We start from the raw sequence: 15,194 nt of genomic DNA on the forward strand, positions 1-15,194 counted from the left end.
TTTTTAACTTCTATTGGGCCGTTTAAATCTGACAACACTTGCATTTGTTAATGGAAAGAATAATGGCTTTACAACAAATGATTGACAAGAAAAACACATTATAGTATATTTATTAATCGATTTTGCCTGGTTTTTGCCCGACAAATTTTGTCCGAGGCGCCTTTGAAGACTTCCCCATCTCAGACAAAATTTTTAAAAAAGCGCGACAAACCATCTGAATCATTTGTTTGGCGCTGATTATGACAGAAATTTGTCTCAATTAATAGACAACTTTTTCACTAATGAAAAAATTAGGCCCTATCTTTAGAATCGATTTCTTAATACTCTGGTTGGCTTAAGGTCAGTTGATAACTGACACCATTATACAAACTCACTTTTAGCAGCTGTGCCGAGGCTTCGAAGGGGACTTATAATTGCCAATAAAAGTTCTGAATCAAACAGGATACGCAATGTACAGAGCAGTAATTCAAAGTTTCTTGACTGCATACTTACAATTCAGAGTCACAGATACGTCGCAAACCTAAGCATGAACTCAACGGCGAACGGATCCAGCGGGTCTTGGAGCTGCTCTAATTTCACTACGCAAAAAATCAGAGGAACCGTTGCCTTTTGTCTGATCATCATTGTTTCACTGGTCGCAAACTCTCTAATTGTTATCCTCGTTTGTAAAACGCCGAACTTAAAAAAACCGATAAATTATTTCATCGCAAACATGGCCTCGTCTGATCTGCTGTATCCAATATTTTGGATACCATGGCAACTGTCCTACTTGCACACCAACTCGTTTCTTATCGGTGGTCAGCTTGGTCAGGCCTTGTGTAAGCTTCTCCCTTTCTTTGGTACCGTTTCCTTTACCGTTTCGATTCAGAATCTGATTCTGATAGCGGTGGATCGATTTGGAGCCGTGGAGTTTCCACTCCGTTCCCCACTCATCAGATCTAAGCTGTGTCCCTTCGTCATTCTCACCACATGGATAGTTGCCGTAGCTTTCAATTGGCCAGACTTGTTCACTTACAAGCTCGTTGAACACCCAGAGGGAACCTTTTGTGATCTGGAATGGAAGGAAGCATTCGGAGAGTCCTCATCCTTTGCCAGTTTCGTACTAGCTTACCACATTCTGTCTATATACATCCCTGTGTTGTTGCTAGTTATTCTTTACTCCATCATTGTTATCAAGCTCAAGACACAGGTACACCCGGGTGAACAGTCCGCCAACACACAGCAACAGCGGGACAGAAGAAACAGAAACGTGCTTCAAATGTCCATTGCTATCGTTACAGTGTTTGTGTTTTGCTGGTTACCTTACTCTATCAACTTTTTAATCATGTTGTATCAGGACGCTTTCACGCATTTATCGTGTAATTTATGGATATCCTATGAAGTCACCTCTTATATGGCTAGCGCGTACTGTGCTATCAACCCAGTTATCTGTTTCGTGTTTAGCAGTAATTACCGAAAAGCTCTTAAAAGACTCATAAAATGTTCTTTTGTACAGGCGTAGGTCGCAAAAATGTGGTTTTGGTTGAAGAGTTAAGAGTGAGAGGTTCGTGGTACACTCGCGAATAATTGTATCATGACTATCAATGTTTTTTTAGCAGTAATTATCGAAAAGGTCTTAGAACACTCATGAAATGTTCTCTTTTACAGGCGTAACTCGCAAAAATGTGCTTTTGACTGAATATGTTAAGATTTAGAGGTACGTGGAACACTCGCGAATAAAAAATCACCACCCCTGCCGTTGGCGTACTTAACTGAGGATTAAGTCTGCCATGACTACGAAATATGACAGCATAGGCCACGTATTGTTAAAGGTTGGGCGGTAAATAAAAGTCAGGGACGGACCATTAGAAACTTTACTGGGGGCTTAGAAAGGTGAAGTGCAACTGTACAACTAACAACTCTTAATTAATACAGAACTGCTAAGTTAAAGAGGAGATTCTGCCGAAAAAAAGGAAAGGAATAAAACGGACAATTATAAACATCCATTGAAATTTTAGCGCCATCAGTAGGTTTGACAATATTTTTGCGTCGTCAAAAGAAGCAAAGAAAAAACTACATGTTTTTGTGGCACGTACGCCGATTAGTCTACCGAATTGGTTTTCTACAGGGTCAGGATTAAAGTGAATAGTATATAGCGTCCTTAAAATATGAACCAGCTAAACTGCTGAAAAAATAGGGACCGAATACTGGTTTATCGCCTAAATTATTTTACTTAATTCATTTTTATTTCATTATTTTAAAACTGCATAGGGTTATTCTCGCGCGAGCCAAGCGAGTTTATAATTTTGTCGCGCGGGGCAGATCGCGCGAGGATCGCAAGCGGAGTGCGATTTCGCTTTGGTCATAAATTATTCCATCGTTTGGCATCCACAGTTACCTAGCAACAAGCCATTAAAAAAATCCTAAAGATGCCATTCAGCATGATGTCATCGTGCATTTTGGGTTTCCAGGCAACACGGCAACCGACCAGGGCCCGTTTCTCGAAAGTCCCGAACGTCCCAAATTTACGGGAACAAAGAAAATTTTTTACAGAAAAGAGTCCAATTCCCACACGATTTGTTTGGAACACCAACATGGCCGCCGTGATGTGATGTGAAAACGATAAATACCGGCAGAGTTACTTCCAGTTTTTATTATCTTTCATCTTATTTTTACCCTTTGGCTTGTGTCCAATTCTGCCAATTCTGCCGAAGTTGCGCACAGGTCATTTTGCGTAAAATTTACTGATCTTATAAGCAAACTTAATATCCTCGAAAAATCAACTGCGAATATTCAACTTACAGATTTGAATTTGGTCTCTTTTTAAAGCTCAAGAAGTCTACTTTTCAGGAAATAAAAAGATTAATGGTGCGCCGATTAAGCCTTCCAAATTATTTTGCTTCAAAGACACAAGGCGTTATTATTTTTTCCTAGCGGCAGGAATTAAAATATCCCAGCGGGCAAATGCGACAGCTATACGCGTATGATGCAAATGAATCCATCCGACGATTGGTTGAAGACGGGATGAGCAGGGGACTCACAAACACACACACGGCTCGTGGAATTCTGTTCTATATCACGGGTTCGTTAGTACACAATGTATTCTCTGTTCTGCATTACGTCATAAAGGTTACCTTACACTACCTTACGTTACATCGATTCGGAATTCACTGATTCTTTCGCCCACGGTTTAATCAGGCTACCGCCTCGCAGCCTCGCGTCTTGTCGCGTCGAGGCTGCTCGTTGGCAATTATGTCCAAAGAAGATTCTCAGATATTAAAGGTTGTGTGCAAAATATCAATAAGAATTCAATTTGTTACAACAACTGGTCACACTTTTCCTACCAAAAACTGCTGTTCCTTTTTTTAAAAGCAGAATTATGTTCACCGAACAGACTTGTGACACGTGAGTGCAAGCAGAATATTGTTTCCGTGAAGTTTCTAGGCCTCAGTAGAGGCCTCATTAGAATTCACCATAAATTAAAATATATTATATATTTTTCTTTTTCTAGATAAACAGCTGAAAATATGACACGGTTTCAAGAGTTGCTGCTAAATGTATCACTAGTAATAGTTGACACTACAGCTGCCCCTGCTCTGTATATTGTGGGTCAATAGTATTCTTGCTCGTTGTGTGGCCGTCTTTGAAATATACCGATTCATAATGAAGATGTTCACACATATTCCATACAACAGATGAGATAAATACAGGAAATAAACGCAAGGCTCCATGCACAGTTTCGGTTCGATTTACACAGCTGATCAAAAACATTTTCAGTTTCGAGAATAGTTTATTCTAAACCATAAGAAAAGATTTAGTTAGAAGTTTAATTTCTTAGAAATTAAAAGGACGTTTGATCAATTCACGCTCGCGCATTCTTGTCTTATTTTAAACTTATATAGCGGAAGGACATCTGTGAGCAGGGAATAAGTCAGCACAGAATTTGATGGTCGGCGAATTTCTGTAATCGTCCATAGTTCTGCTAGTGATGTATAAGCTAGCCGTTGAATCATTCATTCGTCTTGCTTGTTTGGGGCCGAGTCTTATTCCGGTCAAAAAAAAAAGAGAGAGAGTGTCCAGCAAGGTTTCCAGTCAAAGATTTGTGACCTCGTGTCTGGCAAACTCAAATATATAACAATTATTCACCGAAGTGGAGGTGGCTAGTATTGGATATTTACCCACAGGTAACCCAGGCTCTGTGATAGTACCACAGTACGGTTCCAGTAAAATTACAGTGTTTGTATGGGGTAAAAATATCATCCTAAAATTTCTAGGAAATACTAAATAAAGATCAATAAAACTTACTCTGCAGTTAATTGTTGTTGTCCTTATTGCTCCAACGAAGTTTCGTGATAATTTGCAGTAATTTGTTTAAATTCACTCTATCTACAATAATAATATACAAGGTAGGAAACACGAGGTGCCATTTTCCCCGACATGCTCTCATTCAACACAACTTTTTCCACGAAATTCGAACTCCAACGGAAAATAAACATGCCAGGATCGTAGAAATAGGATAGCAGCAGATATAGAAACCAATGAAGCTTTCCCAGATAGAGAAACGAATCCCACAGACTTTGACAAACTCGAAGAATATAATCCAAACAGACCGAGAATACGCTCGCCGAAGCAGCCGGGCCAGATCAACACGCGGCCAAGAAAATGAGGCCTGGGCACTGTACAAAAAAATTCCATCCCGGGGGTCCTGGGGTGACCTTTCTAGGGACCGATACATCAATTGCCCAAAGCCACCCTCCCCTACTGGAAAAATACTTGATAGAAGGCAATTGTTCTTCCTAGCCAATCACTATTTGCCAGAGCAAACCCCGCACACGCGCCTAAATTTAAATGGCTAAAAAATAATAAATATAATCAGGAGAGTCTGCGGAGTTACAAGGCGCCCCATTTCTTTTACTAAGGAATGCAAATAACAGTAATGAAACTAATGAAATAACAACGCGAAATACTTACAAGGCGGGCTAAAAACAAGGTTGAACAAAAGGTAGATGATGACTGAGATACTGTTGCTGTGAACTCTCGACCGAAACTATCGTAAATAAACGGTGAAGCTTACAAACTAATGTCAAAAATTATACAGAAAATTGCGACAGAATATGAACTGCGATAACTGAGACGAATGTGAAAGGCACGTGTACCAGTAAACAAAGAACTAGCGCGATTAACATATTTAGCGATTAATGCGGCAGTAACACGCCGACTTCTTGTCAATACAAGTGAACGCTCTATCGGTTAAATATGCTAATCATCGTGATACACCTCTCTTTGAATTTGGTCCTGTTGTACAAATGCCTCGGTAAGAGCCAAAATTCACTTATATCTTTTGCTCGTTTTAAGTTTTGTAAATCCTCCCTTGTTGTTCTTTCCTTTTCCCTTATAACCTTGCCCTATTGATGTTTGATAAACTTTCTGAGGACCAGCGCCAGGCGCTGAATATAGTTCGAGACGGACATAATCTCTTTATAACAGGCCAGGGTGGTACAGCTAGGAAGAACAATTGCCTTCTATTAAGTATTTTTTCAGCAGGGTAGGGTGGCTTTGGGCAAATGATGTATCGGTGCCCAGAAAGGTCACCTCAGGACTCCCGGGATGATTTTTTTTTGTACAGTGCCCAGGCCTCATTTTCTTGGCCGCGCGTTGATCTGGCCCGGCTGCTTCGGCGAGCGTATTCTCGGTCTGTTTGGATTATATTCTTCGAGTTTGTCAAAGTCTGTGGGATTCGTTTCTCTATCTGGGAAAGCTTCATTGGTTTCTATATCTGCTGCTATCCTATTTCTACGATCCTGGCATGTTTATTTTCCGTTGGAGTTCGAATTTCGTGGAAAAAGTTGTGTCGAATGAGAGCATGTCGGGGAAAATGGCACCTCGTGTTTCCTACCTTGTATATTATTATTGTAGATAGAGTGAATTTAAACAAATTACTGCAAATTATCACGAAACTTCGTTGGAGCAATAAGGACAACAACAATTAACTGCAGAGTAAGTTTTATTGATCTTTATTTAGTATTTCCTAGAAATTTTAGGATGATATTTTTACCCCATACAAACACTGTAATTTTACTGGAACCGTACTGTGGTACTATCACCGAGCCTGGGTTACCTGTGATTTACCTCGCCGCTTCGCGGCCTCGGTAAATATCTAATACTATCCACCGACACTGAGGTGAATAATTGTTTTAGTATATACTAAAACAGTGAGATAATTGAGCACAAAAATAATGATTTTTAACTCATTTACTGTTGCCAACGATTACAATTTTGGCGCGCGATGACCGAACGGCCGCGGTGGTCGCTTTTTCTTAGCGACAAATAAAACTTTTGAAGGCGTTTGTTTAGCTTTTGCGGGAAAGTTTCTTCAAAAGGAGTTGTGAATTCTGTTTGTATTTAAAATAATTCTGTAAAAAAGATTATTAAATTTAGTTTTAAGCTTATTTATGAACAAGTCAACTAAATAAAGTAACGCAAGACTTAAGCTTAATTTGGATTTGTAAACAAAAAACTTTTTCACCGGTTTTATCGATAAATTCAAGTCAAAAAGACAAAGCTTTACCTGTTAAAACTTCCAAACCGAACTTCGTCACCTTCTTCATGTATTTCGGAAATAGCTTGCTTGATTAGTTGTGAAATTTCTTAGTTTGTTAACCTACGCGAGTTTGGCGTCGCTCGTTCGGAGGAACTAGAGGTGAATCAGTGAATAGTGCAGGATATTCACTGATTGAGTAGCCAATCAGAGCGCGCGAAAAACACTATCCACTGTTTTAGTATACAGCTATTTCGAGAAAGGTTGTCGGAAAAAGTGCACGCGACAATCCCGAAAGGTATTGTCGGTGGTTTTTAGTTCACTGTTTTTCAAAGAAATTTCAAACAATGGCAAGAGAGGCCATGGACGTATGTTTGCGAGTGCTAAAGGAAAGCAATAAAAGTAGGTTCGACAGCTACAGTATCAGGAACAGTGTATTGAGCATATCCCATATCACCTTTCGGGATTGTCGCGTGCACAGTTTTTCCGACAACCTTTCTAGAAATAGCTGTATACTAAACACTGTTATGCGCACCTTATAACCTCATCTGCGCTTAATGAGTGTCTTTTGGTCCATAACTTTCATAACAACTGCTCCACGGAATGTCACTGATAACACGTAACGCAAAACTTGTGTATCGAAGTATGACTGCACAATTAATGTCACAAAATCTACCTATTGTAAGCGGTCCTTTCGGGATTTTTTGTGTTTTACGTCATCCTAACCATTTCGTACTTGCGGGCGCAAACAATAGAAAGGTCATCATTACCTAACGATTCCTTGCGGCTCCTGTTCAAGCAAATCGAGATTTTTTCTATATTGACTGTATGACTGTATATTTCAACTGTAAGTACTTTCCAATATGTGCGCGAGTTACTAGAGTGCCTCCTCGGAATTTCTCCTTCTGGGCGAAATCCCTGCGGGGACAATTATTTCTTAGTATGGTGACGTTAATTAAGGCAAGAATTACGGTCAATAAATGTCAAGATTCATCACCGAAGGCCTCATGTAGATAAGAATGTTATGAGGACTGCAAAATGTAGTGCGGACAAGCCGATCCCCAACTTAAGTCATGTGAACAAACATGCCTAGATGGGCAGTGCGATTTGAAATGCGTTACTAAGGAGACCTGTCATCAGGACTGTGAATCGCTGCTAACTTGTGGATCAGTACTTTGCAAAACAGCCAACTGCACTCAACGCTTCGATGAAGAAATGTGCAACATGAGTTGCAGAGCGACTTCTCGCTGTAAATAAGACATTTACCAGATGGTAAATGCAGTTAATGGAACATGAAGCCCCAGGGGGGGTAGGCTAAGGTAGCCTGCCCCAATGTATGCTCTGTTCGATTTTTAAAGCCTTATTTACGAATGAAAGCACGCTAATTTTAAGATACAAACAAAAGCTGTTCGTAGTTGGAACCTGACTAATTTGTCGTATGTTTGTCATCATACTTTTCTTAGCATCGCGCAGATTGGTCCCTGTTTTCAAGGCCCTATTCATGGCTAGACTTAAATCATGATAAGACTAGGTAGCTTATGGTACAACTGTATTCATTGGTCGAGATTTGAGACACTGTCTAGCTAGAAACTTCTGCTATTGCTTCTGCTATTTACAGTAATTTTGTTACCCACCCTCCCTCCCTATTGAGGAGTTTTGTTGTGTTAGGTATCAATAAAGTTTGGGGGGTCACTCCTCTGCGTTGCGACTTCCCCCAAGCTTTTGGCATTGCTTGTGTCTTGCCATCTTATTCATTTGTCTCCTTAAATGTGCCAAAACTAGTGAGAGATGTAAACAGGTGAGTATTGGAGCACTTTAGTATAAAATAGTGAGAAAATTTGTCTTTCAAAAAAAGACGACGCCTCATTTTTTTTTCGCCAGGGCTATTGGGTTTTTGCTAAAACGTCGCTTTTTTGACCAAGCGATCAAAAGAACTCCAGGACATGAGGTGTAAATGAGTCAATGAGCCATGAGTCACCCAGTCCTAACCTTACCCAGTAACCCTAATTTCACACCATAACCCCAGCTTACCTAATAACTTGACTCACAAGCGGCATTGACTCCTAAGAGTCACAAAACAAGCTGTTTTGTCAAAAGAAACGTCAGGCTCTGGATAATAGAGTGACTTTTTACGCAGACTTGTGCACAGCAGGTGTTGAGGAACGGAAACTGAGAAGTGGTTATTTCATCAACAGGACAGAACACAAAAAGGGCTCTAAGACATTGATTTGGATTAGGCAAAAATTATAGCAGGTGACACACTCGGACACCAAGCCAAGGTTTAAGGGCCGGTCGGGCAAGTATCTTACGCATGCGCACTTCCATATCGACCAAGCTGAGGAGTGTTTCTGATGAGTGTTTGCTCTATGTTTGCAAAATTAGAGACAGAGAGGGGAAGTGTCCGTTTTTCCCCATTCTCTTACTTTTGCCATTTATACCAGCCAGGAGCCCATTATCTGACCTGTGACAGGAGCGCAGAGACAAGGACGATCCCTAATCCGTTTTCTCGGTAGTTTCTTGGTGTTGCGAAAGAGCTTAATCACCAATTAACGTATATGCAAAATATTTAAAAGACACTGAACAGTACCTACACCCCAACACAAAAGCAAACCAGCAATGGTTTCCGTAAAATCAAGAAACATCCCTTTTCTCCTACCTCATCTGTGATCCTCCTAATTACTTCCTTCTCCTCCTTTCCCTTCATTCCGGCTCCTCTTTCCCTCCTACTTTGCGAGAAACTATCATCTAACCTGTGACCGGAGTGCAGATACAGAAACAGAAAATGTGCTCAAGAAATCTAGTCCCCTGCCTCCTTACTCTAACCTACCAACTCCCCCAACTCCTTCCTCTATTTATACTGCAATGACCCTATATAGTTTACCCAACGTTATAGTCATGCTGGGAAGGCAGCTGCCCAACATTCTGCAGTGCTAAACGTTCATGTGATCAGAACTGTTACAGTGGCGAATGTCCAGTGAGATGTACCACAGACGATTGCATTCAGTCCTGTATGGCCAGAAAGTGCGAAATGAAATGCAGAACCAAGAACAGTTGTGAGCAGCGGTGTTCATCGCTGCGCAGAATCTGTCCATTGGTTGAATGTCATAGTAAAGAAAAATTATGCAAACAGGTGAGCTTTACGCTTCCTTTACAAATCAAACTTAAGGGTGGAAGACTAGTTTTATCCCCTTAACACCCTTCTCACCAGAAACAGAATATTCATTACCCAGGGGAGGGGGGTACTCCCTATAATGAGTTATACGGGGAGGCTCCGCCCGAAAGGGGTATCTTTGTCAGGCTTCAGGTATATTAAAGGGCAGGGACTTAACTCCTTGAGTTATACGAAAGGGTAGGGAAATCTGTCATGCGGGTCTGTTGAAGGGACAAAAGGGCTAACAGATGAATTTTATGGCTATTCTATTTTTGTGATTGATTCTTATTTAAACGACAGTGCATTTACAGAGTTTAAAAGGGATGCACAGTTCTAGACAACTTAAGGTATGTAAAAGGGGTACCCTTTGTCAATATAGCAGGTATACGAAAGGGGTACCGTTTTCGTGAAAAATGGTATACACCTATTTCAATTAAGGTTGCTTCTGTGAACCATGCATGTTTCATAGCCTGCAGTGCACTATGGTCAACCAATTTTGTAGCGGAAGGCTTAGGCATGGGTCGCACTTGAGACAAAACTTAGACAAGTTTGTTTTGATAACCAAAAAATCCGTCAAATTCCTGTCATCAGTTGACCACGCCAAGTGCGACCTACTTGTCTCGACGCAGACAAAAACTTGTCTCCGGAGACAAATCTTCAAAAGTGCCGTCTTCCTGCCTCGGAGCACGACTTTTTGCGAACAACAAACAAAAATTGTTTTTCTTGCAGTAAACCTGTCAGTCAATTCAGTGAACCTTAAAATTTTTTCCGCTTCACGTTTCACTTTTTGTTGTGACTTTCGTATCGTTCACCGCTAATAATGAATCCAGGATTTCGAAACAATTTTCCCGGTTTTTGGGACATCCATTCTGATCAAATGATGAACCCAAATGAAGCGCAAGACCGCTATAGGCCAGGGCAATTGTTCTTGAGGCAGCAAATTCCGCAGAACACCTTTCCACCAGCGACGGCAGTTTTGGCGCCCTTTCAGCCTCTCCAACCGGCACAAGCAGGCTTCTCTGGCACTGCACCACTGCCTCTAGCTCCCACGCCACCTGAAACACCAGAACCCCAAGAGGCGTCCGAGTCTGGCAATTCGGGGAAAGCAGGAAGAGGGTACGGAAAATGGGGAGAAGAAGAGGAGAAGCTTCTTGTGCAGTTATGGTGTGACAAGCACACAAGGCTAGAGTCGCGGCACGCGAGACAAGTCTGGGAGGAGATTGCTCAGGAAATTTCGAAGATCCGAAAAGTTACCAGTGCCCAATGCCAACGTAAAATGAAATACCTTAAAGATAGCTATAGGTACAAGGAGGCCAAAGACCACAACCGTCACAAGACTGGGGGCGAACGAAAAACCTCGCCATTTTATGACGAGATCGACTCCGTTCTTGGATGTCGTGACATCGTGACATTCAGTCACATTGAAGAATCTGCGCCAGGATCTTCTTCGAGTTCCCCTAATTCAAATGGAAAGGAGGGAGGACCAGAAGACGATGAAACTGTAGACGATGAAGAATTCGAACAGTCTCTCGCCGCCTTTGGTCTTAAACGAAAGAAGGAAAGGAAGAGTCAACGCGACGAAAGAAAGCGCGCCAAAGGTGCAAAAGTTCCGCGCAAAGAACAAGAAGAAGGCGATACTCTTTTCCGCGAAAGTATGAAGAAGTTGCAGAAGCAGGGAGACAAAATTTCTGGGGTGCTGGAATCAATGGAAAGAAATCAAGCGCAGCAGCTCCAGCTCATGAACAATTTATGAACAATTTTATGCCAGCAATGCAATCATCAAAGGACAAGTAGTGATTCAGAACAATTATCTCTTTGATGTAATAATTAATGCGAAGTTCCCTTTTCTCTTAATTTAAACAACTACATATTGTTGAGTGATTCGAAATGTGATTGAAATTGTAAATGTTACTGTTTTTGAATCTTATAGTTTCATTACATCACTTAAAATTGGTCTATCTGTAAGAGTTCTTTCTATTGATGAAAAATGTCATTGAGTAATAACAATCACTTAGAATCTTTCTGTTTTGATTTTGTAAAAAAAAAATGAACTTGATTAAGTTTTTTTTAATATTGTGAACAATAACTTTGCTGTATCGTATCGGTGACTTTTTCGTTCCTTTGCTAAATTCTTCATTGAAATTATAAGCTATATTCTTATCTATAATTTTGAATCATAGAAATACGAAAGTGTTAAACAATTAAATAATTCATTTAACTGAAACAGCATTGTGTCAATAATCTTTTTAAATCTTCCTTTCCTAAAAATTCCAAAGATAATTCTTTAAAAAGTCTCTTAAATCCGCGCCATCAGCATTCCCATCTCGGACAGGAAAATCGTCATCATTTCCATCTTCATCATCGTCATCATCCCATAAATCTCCGGCTTCAATGCAAACATGCGATGATGATCTGATTGGTAAATGCTATATCACTATCAAGTCGTTTCTGGAGAATTCTCCAACGTCCTTTCAGTATAACGAATGCACACTCTACTGATACCCTTGCACGTGAAAGTTCTTTGTTAAAGTTGATTTCCTCTGGGTCATTCGTACCCTCGTGGTACGGTTTTAATAACCACGTAGAGAGGGGATAGGCACTGTCGCCTAACAAAACGGGTCTAATCTCCCTCCCAGCAACTCTCACAGTTGGTCCGAGCAACAGCTCATTATTGGTAATTCTTCGATAAAGTGAACTATTTCTCAAGACTCTGGAATCGTGCATGCTCCCTGGGAAGCCAGCGGCGACATCCAAAAATCGTTTTTCTCCGTCAGCTACCGCTTGGACAACAACATCGTGCTGCTGCAGTCGACTAAAATAATCGGGTCCGCTTTCCTTCGGAGTTTTAATTTTAACTAGTGTTCCATCGATGGCTCCTACCACGTTTGCGAGATCCGTTAAATCGTCAAAAGTTTCTCGAGTGGCCAGAACTTCTCTATTTGTCGAAGGAAACTTGATGTACTCATTTCTTAAGTCGCATAATGCTTCAACAACATCTTGGACCGCCTCAATAACTGTACTTTTTCCTACGTTAAAATTTGGGCCTATCGTTATGTAGGAATTTCCATGCGCCAAGCGATACAGTCCCAATGCCAAAAGTTTTTCCGGTGTCACACAGTCACGCAAGTGCGTGTTTTGTCTTGTCAGGCGCGGGCGAAGGATATTCAATAGCACCGAGAACGTATTTCTGTTTAAGCGGAGCTGACGCCTGAAATAGTCTCCTGGAATTGTAGCATCAAAATAGTGTATGTCAAACCACGATTGCTGTGGTCTTGGCAAAACCCAAAAACAGGGAAAGCGACGTCCTCGACGCCTCCTTCGACGTTGGTTCCACAAAAGAAGTTGCGCTTGAAGTGCTCGTATTTGTATGAGCGAAGAAAGAAGAATGACTCTTTGAGCATCGTTAGCTGCATTTACGTTGAGAACATAGAAATAAAAACCTAGAAACAGAGCGAACTGGCGCGGATTCATTGCGGTCGTTCTATTCTACACATGCAGCGGGAAATAATAATTTATGCCGTAAAATTAAAAAAAAAGGGCCAGAAGTGACAGGTCTTATGTTTACTTTACGTTGATGTCTCTGATGTTTGTCTCTACAGTGTGACCGCAAAACAACAACATTTTAATTGTCTCGGACAAATTCTGAGTCAAAATTGTCTGCGATATCTTCAGACATTTCAAATATTTGTCTCAAGTGTGACCCCAACCTTAGTCTTGTTCACGTTCCTTGAAATAATGGAGACTATTTGTGAAAAGGTGTTCAAGACAGCTTTCACGTCAAATGGCTGCTAAAATTCTTAAGCATGAGCATAGTTAATGGAGGTGACTGGTTATGAAGCCCGGCAAACATCAAAGGAGCAAACAAAGATGCCAAGATTTATGTTAGAAGGTCCACGACCCTGCACAATCTTTTGTTTTGCGTTCATACGTTATGCATGAATTACGTAACCAGCACGTTTCTATTGGTTAGTTCCTCAGTACGGAGTAAACAACTATTGTGTTTTGTGCAGGGTCAAGGCCAAAAAAGAGAACAAAAACATACAACAAAGAACTTTGTCGGGTTTCATAACCATTCCCTTTATTAACTATGGCACGAGCGACCTGAAAAATTTCATTTTTAAAATCTCATAGTAAAAAAATTAGAAGCCTCTTCTTTTAACAACATCACAGTGAAACCTTTATTAAGCGGACACCGTATTAAGTGGACACCCTCTATTAAGCGGACAGTAGCCGAAGTCCCCAAATTTTATATCCCTTATTTACTTTAAATGAAACCTTCATTAAGCGGACACCTCTATTAGGCGGACGCGGACACCTAAAAAGTTCCTGAAATGGTCATTTCTATTGTTGCCAACCTTTATTAAACGGACACTTGTAATTAAATTCCGCCACCCAGCATGCTAGACACCGGAAATGCGAAAGATTGCCTCGAATTGCGAGCCACAAATTTTTTGATTTTTACATTAAAAAACGTGACTTGACGAACTTATTTGATTAGTTTCACAGCACAGGATTTTTTTTAATTTCGTTTTGTTTGTATAGAGCTTGTTTCACTCATCTGATTTTTTCAAAGTTGAGTTGCAATCTATGTTTATGGTACTATGATCAATTGGTTCACTTTGATAAAGAAATTAATGCACACGTCTATCGTCATAGTCTCTGGGAGTATTATAAACGCTTCCACCGTTCAATTGAATGGCATTTGACACCTCATATGACGTTATATATCGAAACCTGTATTAGGCGAACACCCTGTATTAAGCGGACACTACAGCATTCCCCGAGGGTGTCCGCTTAATACAGGTTTCACTGTAATTGAATAGGGTTTTACCGCCTGATTAAGCTGCGTTTTTGCACTGGCCAGTCTAAAATGCTGGTTATTTTAATAAAGCAAATCCATGCTATTCTTTTTTTTTTTTTACTTAGCCTGAGTATCAGGCCTTCCTAAGGGGCTAGGGGAAAGGAGATTTTAGATGGGGGAGGGGGGAGGGGGAGAAAAGAAGCTCTCTCAAGCTCTCTCCCTTTTTCGCTTCCATCTTTCCCCTTTTCCCCAGAAACGCCTGATACTCAGGCTATTTTTACTCAGTTTTAAAATAATTGCCTCAAAAATAGATAAACACGTAATGTTAGTTATTTATGGTTGTTCGACAAACGCCTTGAATTAGATTTTTTTTCAACTCCATCCAAAATTCCCACGTGCTCGAGTCAAACAAACTCGTTGAAAATTTGCAGCATTTGCATATTACCACAGAGAAAAACCTAACCTCAAATCACCGTCTTAAATTAAAAAGCGTAGGATTCAGTGTTTTGAAATACATTGTTTTAACGTTCTGCTGACATAGCATAGAAGCGTCAGCAGCGTTTGCTTTCTAGGTTTCTAGGATCGTTGAGGGCACATAATTGACTAGACTTGCTACAATAATGCACCGCGGGCTAGGAAACATGGATCATGTATCATTTTTCTCAGAAGCTAGCCTGCAAAAACATCCGTTTCTCCTCGCTCTTCGCCGCTGGGGACGTTTTGCG

General features: G+C 40.7%; 2 protein-coding genes across 2 annotated transcripts in view; both read left to right on the forward strand.

The window, feature by feature from the left end:
* LOC140934582 (uncharacterized) overlaps nt 1-15,194 on the forward strand; it is a 466,993-nt gene that overhangs the window by 272,896 nt on the left and 178,903 nt on the right. The window lies entirely within an intron of this gene.
* LOC140933022 (RYamide receptor-like) lies at nt 527-1,501 on the forward strand. Its single transcript, XM_073382527.1, has one exon. The coding sequence runs from the start codon at nt 527-529 to the stop codon at nt 1,499-1,501; it is 975 nt and encodes a 324-aa protein (XP_073238628.1).

This window comes from Porites lutea, chromosome 4 (assembly GCF_958299795.1).
Source record: "Porites lutea chromosome 4, jaPorLute2.1, whole genome shotgun sequence".
NCBI classification, from domain to species: Eukaryota; Metazoa; Cnidaria; class Anthozoa; order Scleractinia; family Poritidae; genus Porites; species Porites lutea.